Consider the following 17351-nt stretch of genomic DNA (forward strand, 5'->3'; position numbering starts at 1 on the left):
TCAGAGGGAATATGGTGGCCCTCCTGCAGACTGGGTTGGAGAGGTTCCTTCACTTGGGACAGGAATATTTGTTAACAATATCCCTTAAGTAATATATGAGGATAAATGAATTCCACCTTTTCAGACTGCTGGAATATTGTAGGAGTTTGTCTCATAGACTGTTGTAGACTTTTGGGGTTTGTTATGTGATTATTGTTAAGTGTCTTTCTCCCATTGTTAATTGGGCCACCTATTGTTTCTGTCTGTCTGCTAGTATTAGGTCCACTCCACCTTGATAGCAAACTATTGTGGAATTTTATATGTTTATGTGGTTTAGCTTATGGGTTCATGAAATCACTGTCAGCTATTAGTTGCCGGGGGGGGGGTGTTTCTCCAATGGTACTTTCTGCTGATAAGGCTGTCTATATGCCCAGTTACAGTATGAATGTACCTGTGTCTCATGTTACTAGGTGTACAGTTTACCTCACCCTATGTCATTATGCAAAGAAGGGGGGATTGTCCCAGAGTGTATATCTCTTGCTTGTGTTTCCATAAACAGATAATGTTTTGTGCTACCCTATGCTGTGTCCCGACAAGTGACTGGGTGAGCTAAGGAATCTTGGTTCATTCTGTTGACAAGCAAGGGAAGCTTATACGATCGACATACTCCTCGAGAGTACCGGGGTCCGTCCCACCATCTACACCTCGGCCCCCAGCTACATCACTAGCCTGGTCTCAAAATACCAACCAAATCGTCCTTTTCGTTCCTCCCAAAACCTCCTGCTCTCTAGCTCCCTTGTCACCTCATCCCACGCTCACCTCCAGGACTTCTCCAGAGCCTCTCTCATCCTCTGGAACTCTCTACCCAAATCTGTCCGACTATCTCCTACTCTGTCCAATTTCAGGTGATTCCTGAAAACTCACCTTTTTTGAGAAGCCTATCTGGTCCCCCACCTAACAACTGTACATTTATTTTCTCCATCAGCCCATCCCCCACAATTGAAAACATAAATCTATTGCTCTCGGGCTAATAAAAAGGTCCTAACAGATAGCAGCTAGCACAATATTGTTGGAGACAATAAACAGTAGTATTGGTAAAGGTGCAGCGCTGTACTAAATAATGTCCCTAATAAATAAAATGTTCATAGGGCGCCCGAGAGAGGAAACATGAAGTATGCCATCACCGCTGCCAGTGTGAAGGAGACACCACAGGAGAGGAGACAGCAAGGCTGCATGTAAGGACGGACTCTGCTGGGGACGCCTGATGGCATCTGATGGCAGGCGACGTGGCTAGTGACACGCTCAGGGCTCCCACTGATTCTGCATTATGTTTGGAATGAAATGAGGAGTGTTGAAATGTTATGAGGGCCCTTGGGCGGTTCTGGAGATCCTTTTATCACTCCCAATACACCGAGGACAGTTGGTGCACCTGACACGTTCTGGAGGGCTTATTATATACAGGCTTCCCTTGATCCTCTGTAACGGGGGATCACGGGCTTCCGATAAGCAGTAACCCCTTATATTTTGGAGGTGGATTTCCGCACTAGTCCTTCATTCAACTGTGAAGAATATACTTTTAATGGATGGACACTAACCATTGTTTTACTTCACAGGTGTTATTACTGTGTGGGCCTTTGGACATCATTTCATCTGGCCCATTCACTTTGCTATATATGGACATTTTCTATATCTTTATTACACTAACCATTTAGATGTTTGGCAATTTATGATTTGGATATTTCCTTTGCTCAATATAGGGTCCTATAAAACCAATTATATGACCTGCTTTTGTCATCTAATTGGTGCATGAGAGCACTTTTATTATATATATATTTTTATATGTTTAGCGCGATTTTATGTTTTCCACGTACGTAAAATAGTTGACTAATTTCGTAATGGAACAAGGTGACATTTTCATCAGCTATAAATATGAAATGCCTCCAGAAAAATACTTCAGTCTGTAAAGATGGCTTTAAAGTTAAAACAGCTCGGGGCTAAGTCCTGCCTGGGAGAGGCCCATTTACTCTACGTCACCTCATCTCCACCTTCTAGTTTCTACGTAAGATAGACGCATGGCATTCCATCTGGACAGATGAGTATATAAGTAGCTGAGTGATTAGTAATTGTACACAGAACCTCCACCACCTCACTCCAACTGTCTTTCCTAAAGGTGGCAAAACTCAACTGACAACTGACTTTGTGCGCTTGTTGGAAGAACATCAGGTTGTTGGAAGCCTCTTGTAGACCCAGAACATTTCCACACAACATTTGTCGGTGAGTATAAAACTTTGATTTCTAAGTCATTTATAGCTCATGGCAAACAATCAGGATACAATTATCATTTTCTAAAGCTGCCCATACACCTTACATTCTGATTGTCTCCTTTAGGGGGGGGATATCATGAGAGAATGATGGAGGCTGCCATTGGTGGCTCTTCATTTTGTGATTGCTGGTTGGTTGATTATCATGATCATTCTTTGGCTTCATTGCTCTCTGAGTTGCTGCCTTTGTATTTAATTGCAATATAAGGACTTATTTAACTATCCAATCAATTTTCGGAAGTTATAATGGAAATTGAACAGTCAATGTGTGTGTGTGGTGAGCTTTAGATTTACCAAATCCATGTAACGTAAAGACTACTAGGGATTTGATTTGTAATCAGTCAGGAAGAACCTTGTACTCAATAAGATCTATAGGGGAATGTACAATCAGCTTCTACTGTGTATGGTCAACTCAGCAGTTTTTTATTACAGGTTTGAATTTTATTGTTTGTAGTTATAAATGTGTATATATTATTCTCCAATATTGTTAAGTCTGGTATGTTACATATATATATATATATATATATATATATATATATATATATATATATATATATATATATATATATATATATATATATATATATATATATATATATATATATATATATTTGTATTATATTGTAACATATAAGGATGTTTGTTGTATTTTTTTATTTGTATTTATTTTGTTTTATTTTGGGTTTTACTGTATTGCATTACAGGTTTGAATCTTATTGTTGGTAGTTATAAATGAATATATGCAATAACATTTATATCTATCTATATGTCTATGAATATAGTTATATAGATATATCTATAGATATATAGATATATCTATATAACTATTTAGCTATCTCTCTCTCTCTCTCTCTCTATATATATATATATTTTTTTTTTTTACTCTGATCAAATATTGTTAAAGTGATTGTAAACCTTTGTTTTGTATTTGTTTTTTTAAATAACAAACATATCATACTTACCTCCACTGTGCAGTTTGTTTTGCACAGTGTGGCCCCCATCCTCCTCTTCTGGGGTCCCCCAACGGCGCTCGGGGCTCCTCCTCGCATCGGTAAATCCCCTAGGTGAAGCTCTCTCCATAGACACAGAATGCCGGACTCGGCCCACGCCCCCGGCGCCCGCTTCATTGGATTTGATTGACAGCAGTGGGAGCCAATGGCTGCTCTGCTATCAATCTATCCAATCAAGAGCTAAAAACCCCGGGCAGAGAGGTACAGCACGTCTCTGCCGAGGGAACGAACGGGGCTCAGGTGAGTAAAACGGGGGGGGGGGCTGGGGGGCCGGTCACTGTCAGAAGTTTTTTCACCTTAATGCATAGGATGCATTAAGGTGAAAAAACACAAGGGTTTAAAACGTCTTTAAGTCTAGTTTTTTTTATTTTATTTATTTCAGTTACTTATATATCGCTGTCAATTTACGCAGCTCTTTACATATACATTGTACATTCACATCAGTCCCTACCCTCAAGGAGCTTACAATCTAAGGTCCCTAACTCACATTCATACATACTAGGGACAATTTAGATAGGATCCAATTAACCTACCAGTATGTTACATATATGAATATTGTAACATATAGATGTTTGTTTTTTTTTTTTGTATTTGTTTTGTCTTATTTTGACTGTATAAAACTATATATAAAATAATGCGAAACTCTGTAGGGCTTTTTTTATTACTATTATTATTATTATTATTATTATTTGCTAAATTGCAAACAGAAATTGGTTGCTCATATAGGATGTATTTTCTAGGGTCCCTGATCACCATGAAGACAACACTACTGCTATCTGTACTGTGCGCTGTCATGGCGGGTGAGTGAAGTTTGTCTCCTTTTATCTTATAATAACACATCTGGAATACAGAGACAGAGATCGTTCCCCAGAGATTGGAGGGAATGATCAGGGAAGGGTAAATGAACAAAAAAAAAGCGAGGGAGATCCGTTCTATAATTGAAGTGAATCTAAACCCGAGAATTAAAATATAATATATTGCAGCGTGCTGGTCCTTATTGGCAGCTGCTTTAGTTTTCTTTTTTCAGCCTTTATTCACATATTTTCACCTAGTGATCCTGCCAGCCTTCCTGTTACATCGCCCGCTCTCACCATATTGTGTCTATGAACAAGCAGTGTTATTGCCTTAGGACCACAAAACACCTCCACCTTTCATCATCCACATAACATAGGAGGAAGGGGTCTCTGTAGCTGTAGGGGGTCTCACACATGAAAACTGGGCAGGACTGATAACACTGTTTGAGATAAGACTACAGCATACACAAGAATCTACTATATATGTAAGGGCAACCAGGTGCATCTGCTAAATAACAGTGTGGTTTTCCTGCTGGTGCCGGATTGCCTGTGATTTACACACGTTCCCACACCAGCATATATGTGAACCTCGTCTTATTCATGAACACTAGACATGTGCAATTCCTTTTGTTCCGAATTTGTTTTTTTTAACGAATTTCGACAAATTCGTTAATTCGGAAACATCCAAATTAACGAAAACCTGTGTAACTATTTTTTCCTGAATATTCGTAAATTTTCGCATTTACGAAACTAAAAATTTTGGAATTTACGAATTTACCCGAAAACGAAAAAAAAAACAAAAAACAAATGAAACGAAAATGAAAAAGAACAGTGCACATGTCTAATGAACACGGGTGAATACAATATAGGGGAAGAGTGTTGAGGAGCGCTTTGTTTATGAATTGTAACACTTTTGAAACAAGTTTGTATATTGGAACATTTGGATACAAGTTGCAGCAGTTTGACATTAATTGGATTGTTTGGAGCACTTTGAAAGAAACAAGGCCATTATCTCTGATTTATTTATTTTGATCCTTGTATTACATAGTAGATGGATTTGAGATCCGTTTAGACTTCCACACAGGAACACAGGATGTACGTTCATGTTTTTTTTTTTTTTCTATCTCTCCAGTGGCTGCGTCTCAGACCTGTGGAAGTGTCACCTGTGCTACTGATGAGATTTGTAACAATATTACTAATACCTGCCAGTGCAATTCAACTTTCTACACATTTACACCAGGTATGGTATGCTATAATAAAATATTTACAATGGATCTCATGCCTATTAAAACCAAATATTGCATTTTCCCATAAACCTTATGAGGTCCATATAACATACATAGTACATAGTGGGAAAGTGTAATGGCCTGTTTACACCCGGCTCTTAAATTAACCAGCAATGGAGCGCCCCGGTGTGAATGAGCCCCCCAGGCTTGTCCCATATTTGATTGGTGGATAGTAGAGGTATAATCTGACTGTCTGCAGGCTGACTGTCACATAAACATGTACACTTGGATTGCTGTGAGTAATATGGAGATTGGAGCAGAAACTATGGCAAGACCCCACAGAAGGCAACTTATCTTTTCCCAATGGAACAATCACTGTTTGCACCGAGATTTGTGGCTTAGGGAGGTCTGTATAGGACAAATCCCGAGAAAGAGTCATTAGCTTCTAAAGGACTCCTGTGTGCTCCCAATACCAGACTTTCTGAACCAGAGGTTCCATGGAGGTTGCATGAGGTTAATTGAGCAAACTCTGCCTCTCAGATAAGTAATTGCTTCACTCCTGCTGAAAGAGAGGTCTGGTGGAGGACAACTGATATATACCAAGGGGTGGGGTCTTTCAGGAGACAACAATGACCATCTATGGACGTGACCAAATATAGTCAATGTTGGGATCCAAATGCCTGAAAAGCCAATGTAAGGGGATGTTACAATGTCAATTAATGTAAGGGGCACTACACTGATCATCAATGTAAGGGGCACTACACTGACTGTCAATGTAAAGGGGCACTACACTGATCATCAATGTAAGGGAGCACTACACTGATCATCAATGTAAGGGGCACTACACTGATCACCAATGTAAGGGGGCACTACACTGACCATCAACGTAAGGGGGCACTACACTGACAATCAATGTAAGGGGGCACTACACTGACCATCAATGTAAGGGGCACTACACTGACCATCAATGTAAGGGGCACTACACTGACCATCAATGTAAGGGGCACTACTCTGACTGTCAATGTAAGGGGCACTACACTGACTGTCAATGTAAGGGGGCACTACACTGACCATCAATGTAAGGGGCACTACACTGACTGTCAATGTAAGGGGCACTACACTGACTGTCAATGTAAGGGGGCACTACACTGACCATCAATGTAAGGGGCACTACACTGACTGTCAATGTAAGGGGCACTACACTGACTGTCAATGTAAGGGGGCACTACACTGACCATCAATGTAAGGGGCACTACACTGACCATCAATGTAAGGGGGCACTACACTGACCATCAATGTAAGGGGCACTACACTGACTGTCAATGTAAGGGGCACTACACTGACCGTCAATGTAAGGGGCACTACACTGACCGTCAATGTAAGGGGCACTACACTGATCACCAATGTAAGGGGACACTACACTGATCACCAATGTAAGGGGGCACTACACTGATCATCAATATACGGGGGCACTACATTGATCACCAAAGTAAGGGGCACTACACTGACCATCAATGTAAGGGGGAACTACATTGATCATCAATATAAGGGGCACTACACTGACCACCAACAATCAAAGTACTGTATGTAAACTGGAAGTATAATTGGGATTGAAATCTTTGACTCTATGGCAGCTTTCTCCCCAGTCCCTGGTCACTTTTGCCCCCCTAAATTGGGTATATATAGAAAACCCCTATAGTGTATAATGTACATCAATCACATCACCATCACCTTCTCATCTTAGAAATGCTGAATGAATTTACTCTTTTTTCAGGAAGCCTTCCATCTCCAAATCTTACTTGTACTGGAGCAAAGTTCAATATACAAGTGTCAAAATGTTGGTTGGAAAAAAATGGTTATAATACGTCCGACATAAGGCTGAACAGCACCAACTCCGAGTGTGTCGCAGTAAATCAGAGTGTGAATGGAATTTCGGAGATGATCCTTCAGCGTCCATTGATAACCTCTGACTGTAACACAGTTCCTGTGGTAAGTTCTCCTGACTGTTTGTTATACAAGAGAAGTAAAAACAGATACATTAAAGTCTGTATAGGCAAAGATTTGTTAATTTAGGGTTTGCATGGAATAGAGAAGGTGTAGAACGCTTGTCATGTCTTTATTGTTGTCTTTGCCCCCAGAAGAGTGTTTTACCCTCTATGTATTTTTTTAAATGCATTTAGTAAGGAAAGAAATTTCCAACCAGAACCAGAAACTTTTGTTGCATACCTCAGGCTCAGAAGAACACATTAAATGGTAATAAAGCCTAAGAGATGGAAGCTATTGGCCACTGCCCCGTTTATAGTCCCGACGTACGTGTTTTACGTCACCGCATTCAGAACGATCGGATTTTCCGACAACTTTGTGTGACCGTGTGTATGCAAGACAAGTTTGAGCCAACATCCGTCGGAAAAAATCCATGGATTTTGTTGTCGGAATGTCCGAACAAAGTCCGACCGTGTGTACGGGGCATAAGTGTTTGTTTTATCCTAATGCATTCATAGCATTAATGAAAAACATGCACTGGTATATCTATAACTCCCCCCCATTATTTTGATAGGAGGAGAGAACAGAGTGATGGGTCCTCTGCTTCTCCTTTCACTGTCTATTCACAGGCTGGGGGTGGGGGGTCCAAGGGGACCTTGACTTAGATAAAGTGGGTTGAGAAAATCTGGCCATCAGACTGAGGACATCAATTGGCAAAAGTACCACTGGGGGAAATCTCTGCATTGAAGTTGAATATTGTAGTAAAATCTAGTTTTGTTATTTTATCTTTTGGTGGGCTATTTATTTGTATCTGGTTGTTTTGAGCTGGAGTTCTGCCTTAACAAAACTGGAGACTTCCTTTTTGACTTGTCAGCAAATACACTGACATTACAGTAACTATTTGCTAATGTGCAGTTTACTGTATGGCGGTAAGTTTTATGACCTTGTTTAATGACTTATTTGCTTCCTCTCTCTACAGATGAATGCAACCCATGTTATGTACACAAACCAGCTGTATATTTTTGGCAAGACGGATCCAATCCGAATAACAAATGACGTTGTCATGAATATTTCCTGCTCTTACCCGCTGAATATAAATGTCACTCTTAATGTGACACTGCACCCAATAATTGGGTAATTATGATTATTATTACTTTCAGGAATCCATGCTGGCGATCTCTTATGATATTGCATTCTAGCATCTACTCTTATATCCTCCCTACAGTAGATGTTAAACTTACAGGTCTGTAGTTACTGGTTGAAGACCTCAATCCCTTTTTAAAGAAAGGCACTAAACTAAGCTTGTGCCAAGCTTCAATAGAAACAAAAGCTTAAATATAACTGAGCTCAACTCTCTGAGGACACATGGGTGTATATATATATATATATAGATCTATCTATCTATCTATCTATCTATCTATCTATCTATCTATCTATCTATCTATCTATCTATCTATCTATCTATCTATCTATCTATCTATCTATCTATCTATCTATCTATCTATCTATCTATCTATATATATATATATATTATCAAAGCAAATCTCATAAGGTTGTCTAACATGTCAGCATTGCACAATCTTAAAGAATCCACAAAAGAAAATCACATAGAAAAATGTATATTCACTCTTTATTAGGGAGAAAGATTGAGATTCCCCCTAGGGTGGGGTTTTAAACGGCAACAACACTACCAAAAATTATGTAAAAACAATGTTTATTGAGACATATAAAATATGATCAGTTTACTCTTTATTAGAGATAATAGGTTAAAAGTTGGGTTAAACCCCTTGTGCCAAGCCTCAGTAAAATAGGAACAAAAGCTTAGATATAACTGAGCTCAACTCTCTGAGAATACGTGGGTGTAAGCAACGTGGGCCAAGTGTTTTCAAGTAATAATGTCAAACTGAGAGTTAATTTTCCAACAATAGAAGAGTTTTTAAGGCCTTTGTCTCCTACCTTCCCTGTGCTTCATTGCTGCAGCCGCCTTGAGGCTCTTTGGCATTCAATGCTTGTGCATTCCCTTTGCCATGCTGCATGGTTCCTTCCTCTTCTCCTTAGGACTCTGCTGAGTCCTGTAGTGACATTGGAGTCGGAGGAATAAACCATGGCATCCGCTGGGAGACATTCCAGAAATGTTGAATACTGAAGAGTCTGGTGGAAGCTGCAGCACTGAACCAATGGACAGGTAGGAGACATGGGCTGCCTGTCAGATGAGTATGAAAGCTCTTCTATTTCAGGAATGTTTCTTCTTTGATTTTGTTCCAACCTGACAAGGAGACGTATGGGTTTTAAAATAAATAAACATATATACTCTATGTTGCAGTATCAATGTGATTCTGCAGTGGTCCCCTGTCGGGTCTGAGACTGTGAACTAGGAAATCACATGGCTACTTATTGCTCAGTTTTTTGGTCTGGTCTGAGTGGAGAGCGGTGACTGTCTGTCTGTCAGTCATCGCTCTCTGCTCTGCTCCTCCAGCACTCACAGGAGCATCGGGCAGATAAGGAGGCATGTGCCGCTGGCTCCAGCTCTCAGCTACATGTTGAGAGGTGGATCCAGCTGTCAATCAGGCAGTCGAATGGATCCTGACAATAATGTCAGGAACTTTCCAGAGCCTAGAGAGGCTGTGCCATGCCAGCTGATAGCAGGCAATCTGGGTCACAGGAGAGTAAGTAAGTGCGCTCCTGTGACCCACAAGAGAAGTATGGACAAAAAATGTTTTTGGTGTACTTCTCTTAAATTATTTTAATTTCTATTTATTTTTTATAAACGTTCATTTTAATCCATTGTGTTGCATTTGAAATTGTATATCAGCTTCATTGCTTCCATTCGTATACACAGAGCCAATGAAGATATCTAATAGGTTTGCTCTTTATCCACAGTGTAAAAAATGTCAGTTCTCTGTATAAAATTATTGATGCATGACAACATACCTGCAAGGGTTTCTAGGTAGGTAACCTTTTGTTATGTGTCTATTTTCCAGGACCACAGTAATAAACGGCCCTACAGGAAATGCAAGTTATGCAGCTTTAATGATGGCCTTTAAAGATAATACATATACGACCGCTCTCTCAGACTCTGACACCCTGATTGTGGAAGATACTATTTATCTTTCAGTGCGAGTACCAGATCTGGATGCGAACACCTTTAAACTCAAAGTGGTGAATATTTATGCCTCTCCTACCAGTTCAAGCGACCAAAAGTACTATCTTCTTCAGAACGGGTAAGTACACAGTGCACTGGGTTAGCAGTTCTGTGTCTTTTTTGTACACTTTGACTACAGAAATAATTCACTAAATACACAAAACAATACTCAGTTTCACCTTAAGGCCTTAAGGCCGGCCATAGATGGAGCAAATTTCTTTCCTGCAGACACAGACGATGTTGACAATGTCAGCCTGACCATACATGGTTTGAGACTCACAATGTCTATGGAGTATATTGCTGAAGTGTTGGCATAACGTTTTGAACTAATCTGGACAAGCCAACTTTCTAAAGTGATATAAATCCTGGAGTTCATCTTTACAGCCCAACTTAAGTCAACTTTTTTCAGTTTTAGATAGAATGGGGGAAGGGTTGGAGCCCTTGTGAAGTGTCTGGAGCTACTTTGAGGCACTTTCTTGTTATTGATCCATACTTGTGACACCAGGACTAGAAATAAGATAAGAAGAGATAAGGTCATCAATACAGTGTGACACAGACTGCAACAGAAACCAGCAAAGAGGTTCTTATGCTTCACCACACCGCTTGCTTTCTATGTCCTCACTGGAGAGATTTTCCATCATTTTATATCCCCGTATTTTTGGTGTCACCAGGACTGGATGCGAGGGAAAATTTTGCTTTGGACATCAATACGAACCTTGAGAAGAGACTAGGGAATAGGAAAGTGGCAACATAATTCAGGGATGTTAAGGAGTCCACCTTTATCAGGGCTTTGGGAACTTGGTTCTATGTAGAGGTGCTGGACTCCATAGGGTGATGATGGTGAACAACCCAGCAATCTTTATTTATGGCGTTCCCAGCTTCTTTAGACAGCAAGCAAAACATACCTAACAGGGGATCAGGACCATCCTAATGCATGGGCACTGTCCAAGGGCCCCAGGGGCGCAGGGGCCCCATGATAATCCTGCAGAACATCATACTTGCTAACTGTCCCGGATTTGCTGGGACAGTCATGCTTTTTACTAAGCTGTCCCGGGATGGCTGTGTCCAGGGCAGCGCCCCGGAACCTGTACTATGCCCTCCTGATCCCAGTATTTTGCCCTTCTGCTTCCCTCCCTATACTGTGCCTTTTGTGTAGATTAGCCTTTGATTCATGGCACATTTTCTTATTGTTTAAAATCGATTATATTAAAAGTACAATGCCTTACTTCTATCAACAATTTGGGACAGGCTGGTAAGGGCCCCAGAGTGTTACTTTACCCAGTGGTCCATGATGCTATTAAGGCAGCCCTACAGGGGATCCAACCCTTTCCCAAACTTTATGTTAATTATAATATAAATGTTTCATCTACAGAGCGCTTTTGAAATGATACAAAATTTCAATGCAGGTTTGAATTAACACTTGCATTTTTGCTTGATGTGTTTTCCATTGAAGGGCCCATTCACACCACCTGTTGATGGGCTGCATTGCTCAAGGCAGGACCAACATATTGGCAACCCATTTTTTCCAATAGGCCCAGTTCACAGCAATGTGTTGGTTAGCATTGGATGAAATACCTTTAACGAACACACCCCATATATTGTTCAGCTCTAATAGTATGTACCAGGATTGTGTTCTAATCTTTAGATTACAGTAACTGAAAACTAATGAAAGGTTTTCTGTATCCAGGTGCCCATCTAGCCAAATTTCTTCTGACCAGCTAACAGTGGACAGCAATGGAGTCGGCACTGAATCTCGGTTTCCTATGAAAGTCTTCCAGATTACCAGTTCTAACACCGTCTATCTCTATGCCGATCTTGCACTCTGCAGTAGTGATTGTAATTCGGTAAGACTCAACATACACATAGAGGGTGTTCTATGGTTTTTGTGCCTGAAGGAGGAGACAGTTTTTTTTTTTTTTTTTTAGCCATACGCACACATACTAGCACCTGTTCAGACAGGAGCCAAATATCCTACCCGAATGTCCTTGGAGAAAACCAACACAAGCAGGACATTCAAACTCCATGCAGATAATGCCTTGGCTGTCATTCAAATTGAGATCCCCAGTGCTACAAGTCAAGAGTGCTAACTATCAATCTACTGAGCTGCCTCAATGTCCACAGTTGGCTTTCTAATCATTGCACGGCCTTTTTAAGATGCTTGGGGGTGTTTATGGACTGAAAATTAAATATTAAAGATACCAGCTTCCCTTTTGATTACCTGATCTGCTGCTGCTAATCAAGCAGGTAGAACATTGCTGTGTGTAATGAGAACAGCTGCCGAATTCATGACCAACTCCACACAAAAATGGTGACTAAAATCATTATGTCGGCTTCTGATATTGAGATACCACCACCAGAATTCACAGTTCTGCCCATCTGCTGCTGCCATAAGATGGGATGAGCTAGGGTTTGGCCCAAACCCAAGTGCATCCCTAAAAAAGACAATTGATGGTTTCATGACCATCCCTAATAAAGACAAATGGTGGTTTCATGACCATCCCTAACAAAGACATTTGATGGTGTCGCACTCATTCCTAACATAAACAATTGATGGTGTCATGCTGCCCCGATACAATGTAGAATAAATAGGTGGTTGGGGAATATGGCTTAGAGAGACTGAAACCAATGTGAAGGGGATATGCCAACAATTCCAGGGAAGTCTCACCATTAGAGTGATTAAGGAACCTGGTGTGCCCGCATTCTCCACTGTTTCCATTGTGGGGATTACACAGATAAGGGAGGTTGTGACTTTAGCATAGCTGGAGTATTTCTTGGATACAATTTACAGTTTCTTCATCAATTTCACTTGTCTGAAATTTCTGTTGAATTACTTTTATTTCCTTACAGACCTGCAGCCCTCAATCCAAGTCAGATGGTTCCCCGGACATTGCAGGAAGAGTCAGTATCTTTTTGGATGCATGTAAGTCATCTCATGGTCACAGTTTTGTTGCAGTCATTTTCTGTGTTCCTTCAGTCACATTTATTAAATCCCAACTCCAGAAAAGACATTTATTTTCTTTTTTTGTTTTGGATAATGTGGGAAAATGGTTAAAGCTTCTGTCAATTTATAAATGCTGTCTTTGTTCCCTGTGGGTGGGATTTTCCCTCACTTCCTGTTCTGTCTGATACCTGTCACCTGACCAGGAAGTAAGGAAAAATGTCCCAGAGGGGACAAAACAATAAAAACCTGCAGAGGTTCTAACCCTTAACCGTTCTAATTTAAAAAATGTCTTTATTGCTCCATGTGTCCCGTATATTTACCAGACCAATAAGGGAGCAAATTACCCATTGTTAGGGATTATTGTCAGGGGTTACAAACGCTTTTTGTGATCACTACACAATTATTTCAGCCTACAGTGAATGTGAATATCATACGATATGTCCAGAAGAATGAGTATCAGTCCGGTTGAGATCTCCAATTAACAGATATGTTTCTCTTTTTTTCCAGCTGATACCTATTACTATTTAGATAACAGTTCTGCTAGAGGTAAGTAATCTCTTACATTGAGATTTTTGTTGGTTTAATGTGATGTAGCTAAACATGTTAAACCCCTTTACAGCAACTTTATATGTGGGGGTAGGGCAGGTTGACCTCAACATCCAGCCCCTGTATATAGGCATTGCTGTCTTGTTTGGAGAGCTCTCCACCGCCACCCCCAGAACTGTGACTGAGCTGTCACCAAAAGCTCACAGTTATCTGCTGACAATCAGCAGTTGGTGGGATTGGCTACGGATTATGTCAGGGCTGTGCAGCTAATTACAGTGCAGCATGATCAAGAGGCCCTTCTACTGGTCTTTGGACATCAGGACCCATTTAAAGCACCAGCTCCCACCAGTATACATGAGTTAAAGCTGAATTCCAGGAAATATTCTAAATTTCCAGATAGTAAAAAACATTTAGGGGAGGCATATTACCTGAGAAAGGATTTGTATTTCTGTCCATCCAGTCCTGAGGTTTGCACAGCATTGCCACACAGCACAATTAGGAGGATGACACCATTTTCTCTAGTACACCTTGGAATACAGCAGTGTCCTCTCCCTACCCCCCAGTCTGCTGATTGGGCAGTGAAGGGGCAGTAGCACACTGATTAGGTCATCTCCCTGTTCACTCTGCTCTCTCCTCCTGTCAGCATGTACCTTGTTAACACATTTGCATGCGGCACATTAATGGTGCCCTGTCTTTGTGCTGTTTCTTCCTCTCACACTCTGGCCCTGCTGTACAGGGACTGCAAGAGACTGATACCATGTCACATTCGTATGCTTACACTGCTCGCATTAAAAAATGCAAAGCAAAAACAATAGTCTCCTTTTGAGCCTTTGTAGTTTCCTATTACCGGCCACAAAAATAGTAAACTCCCCCAAAGAGATATGTAACATTTCCCATTTTGCCCCATTTCATCTGTCGAATTGTAACAATGACAATCACTGAGGGTTTTTTTATCCATATATTTCTATGGATACATTTAGTATATATCTAAATATTTATCAATATTAGTTTTACTATAGAAGCATTAAGTTGAAGAGTTATCAGCACTGACTGAGAATTTCAATCAGAGAGAGACAGTCTGAAGGCAAACAGCTTCTCCCAGATAGCAAGCAATTAAGCTGCAAGTTTGAAAATGACTTGCTAAGCTATTGCTAGACTTGCCTGGCTTCACAAATTTGTTGCAGAATTGCAGCAAGTCTGCATTGCATGACTCCAGATCAACTTTCTTTGCAAACATTCTGAAAATCCGCTGCAAATTCTGGTTCAGTTATGTTGTACAAAAGTCCTCCCACCACAGGGGGGCACTGTGGCTAAAATTCCAACTAGAACTTGTGCTTCAAGTGCTCTGCAAGTGTACAACTTGCCAGTGAAAATGGGCAGCAAGTTAACAGACTCACAATTCAACACTACCACAAATTTGTGGCAAGTTATCCTTACTATCTGGGCTGTTCTGTCTTTAGTAAACACATAATGTTCCATTACACCAACATCATAGATGTATATCTTGTATTAAATGTTTTTTGGTGGTATCTAAAGTGGAGGGGATCTCTTTGTTAGGCTGGGTTCACACTTAGTGGGGGTTTGGCTCACAGCAGGGGTCCGGTGCGTCTCTGTTCTCTGTTTCGGGGATGAATCAGGCCCAAATTTTTTCCTGAATTCGGACCTGAAACAGAGCCAAAGACGCACAGGACATCTGTGCAATCCGCTCCGCTGCCACCACAGAGATGTGTGGACCGGCTCCATTGAGAGCCGGGCACACTCTCCTGTCATGCGAATTAAATGCGGGGAAACCCACATCCAATTCGGATAAGTGTGAACCCAGCCTTAAAGTGTATATCCACCCAATTTTTTTTCTTTGGAAATAGTCAGGAAGGATAAGAACCCTTTTGGGCTTTTAATGCTACCTTAGATATCTTAGAGAAATTTCCCTTTGCTTACTGTCCCAATGACAATGGTTTCACCAAACAGAGTACAGTACGGAAGGGTCAAAGTACCTATCAGTTTTTGTTTTTTTTTGCTCTGTGTCCTTGTAGCAGATTTTCCCTCAATTTCTATCCGGTAAAACCATTGCCACCTTGACAGTAAATGAGGGTAAATCTCTCTAATGCCACCACGCTATGCAAAAGTTAAGAAACAAACATTCTGGTTGGACATACACCTTCAATTCTCACAATGTCACAATCTGGTATAAAAGTTGTCTTTCACCAGATTGCAACTACAATGAAAACCTAGAATTGATCAGAAGATCTTCCATAGAAAAACGAAGCCGCTCCATTCCTAATATCTCTTGTGTGTTGTTCCAGGTTTCTCCATGCCTTGGACTTTGTCTGCTCTGATCTTCTCCTGCATCTTGGTGAAACTGATGTAAACCCTCCGAGAACTGACCATCCCGGCACCATGAGACTTTGTCATATCGTCACCCCCAATGCTCTCTGCAGAGAGAAGTTATGAAGGAATCTTGTATCCAGTTCTTTTTTCTGTGGATGGTGTTTGCTGCATTATATATAACGCTACCTAAGATAACTTGGCCGCTGTGCGTCCTGATTATCTCTCATTTTGTACATACTTTGCTCTGCCTGCTTTATACCTAAATAATTTATTGTGTTGTATTTATTGTACAGTAGGAATTGTTAATGAAGTAGACAATATATATATATATATATATATATATATATTGTATCCCTGGAGAGCGCACCTTGTACTTGCTACTGTTCTTTTACATATAATAAACTTCAAAGTAAAGTAATTCAAAGTGCTTCTTTGCCTTTATATTTAGTCATTGCTGGTGCTCTGTTCAGGGGAAGGTGCCTCCTAAGGCATAAATAAATCCAAAAAACAAAATTTAATATATTGCAGCTCACCAGCCATTAGATGTGGTGGCTGCATTTTAGCGATCTCTGTTGGTTGTGGAGTAGAGAGGGTGTGGGGATCTTTGGGTCAGGAAAGATTTGTGCTTGGAGGGGAAGGCGGGGGGCTACAGTGATTTTTTTGTTGTTTTGTTTTTTTGCCTGTGTGTTACAGTTAAATATCCCTGAATCCTACATTATATGTGCTATTTACTCCGGACCCCTGTACTCTGTGAGTAATTGTCCCCCTGACCTCTTCCCTCTGTGTATTACATACTCCTGACCCCTGCACTCTATGTGGTATATACTCCCGACTAGGAATGAGGTTCAGTTTGGGACTATCATAGTGTCCAAGGTGCCCACTCATGGGTCACAGACATGCCCAACCAGGGCCATCTTCAACGCAGGGCAAAATGGGCAGCTGCCCTGGGCCCTGTCATCGCTGTGGGGCCCAAAGCAGCTGCCATTTAAGCCCTGCGCTGCCTGCAGTTTTCCCAGAGTAGCAGGTGCAGCCAATCCCCCCCTCCCCTTCTGTTCCAATTGGCAGCCACAATATGACAAGA

General features: G+C 40.9%; 1 protein-coding gene across 1 annotated transcript; it reads left to right on the top strand.

Moving 5' to 3' along the window:
* The first annotated feature begins 4049 nt into the window (after positions 1–4049).
* Positions 4050–16627, top strand: LOC141111394 (pancreatic secretory granule membrane major glycoprotein GP2-like). Its single transcript, XM_073603653.1, has 9 exons — positions 4050–4110; positions 5237–5344; positions 7105–7319; positions 8293–8447; positions 10295–10534; positions 12143–12299; positions 13303–13375; positions 13904–13942; positions 16246–16627. Exons 1-9 carry the CDS (start codon positions 4065–4067, stop codon positions 16308–16310), a joined length of 1098 nt encoding a protein of 365 aa, XP_073459754.1. The 5' UTR covers positions 4050–4064; the 3' UTR covers positions 16311–16627.
* The last annotated feature ends 724 nt before the right edge of the window (positions 16628–17351 follow it).

The sequence above is a fragment of the Aquarana catesbeiana genome, linkage group LG10, assembly GCF_042186555.1.
Source record: "Aquarana catesbeiana isolate 2022-GZ linkage group LG10, ASM4218655v1, whole genome shotgun sequence".
Lineage (NCBI taxonomy): Eukaryota > Metazoa > Chordata > Amphibia > Anura > Ranidae > Aquarana > Aquarana catesbeiana.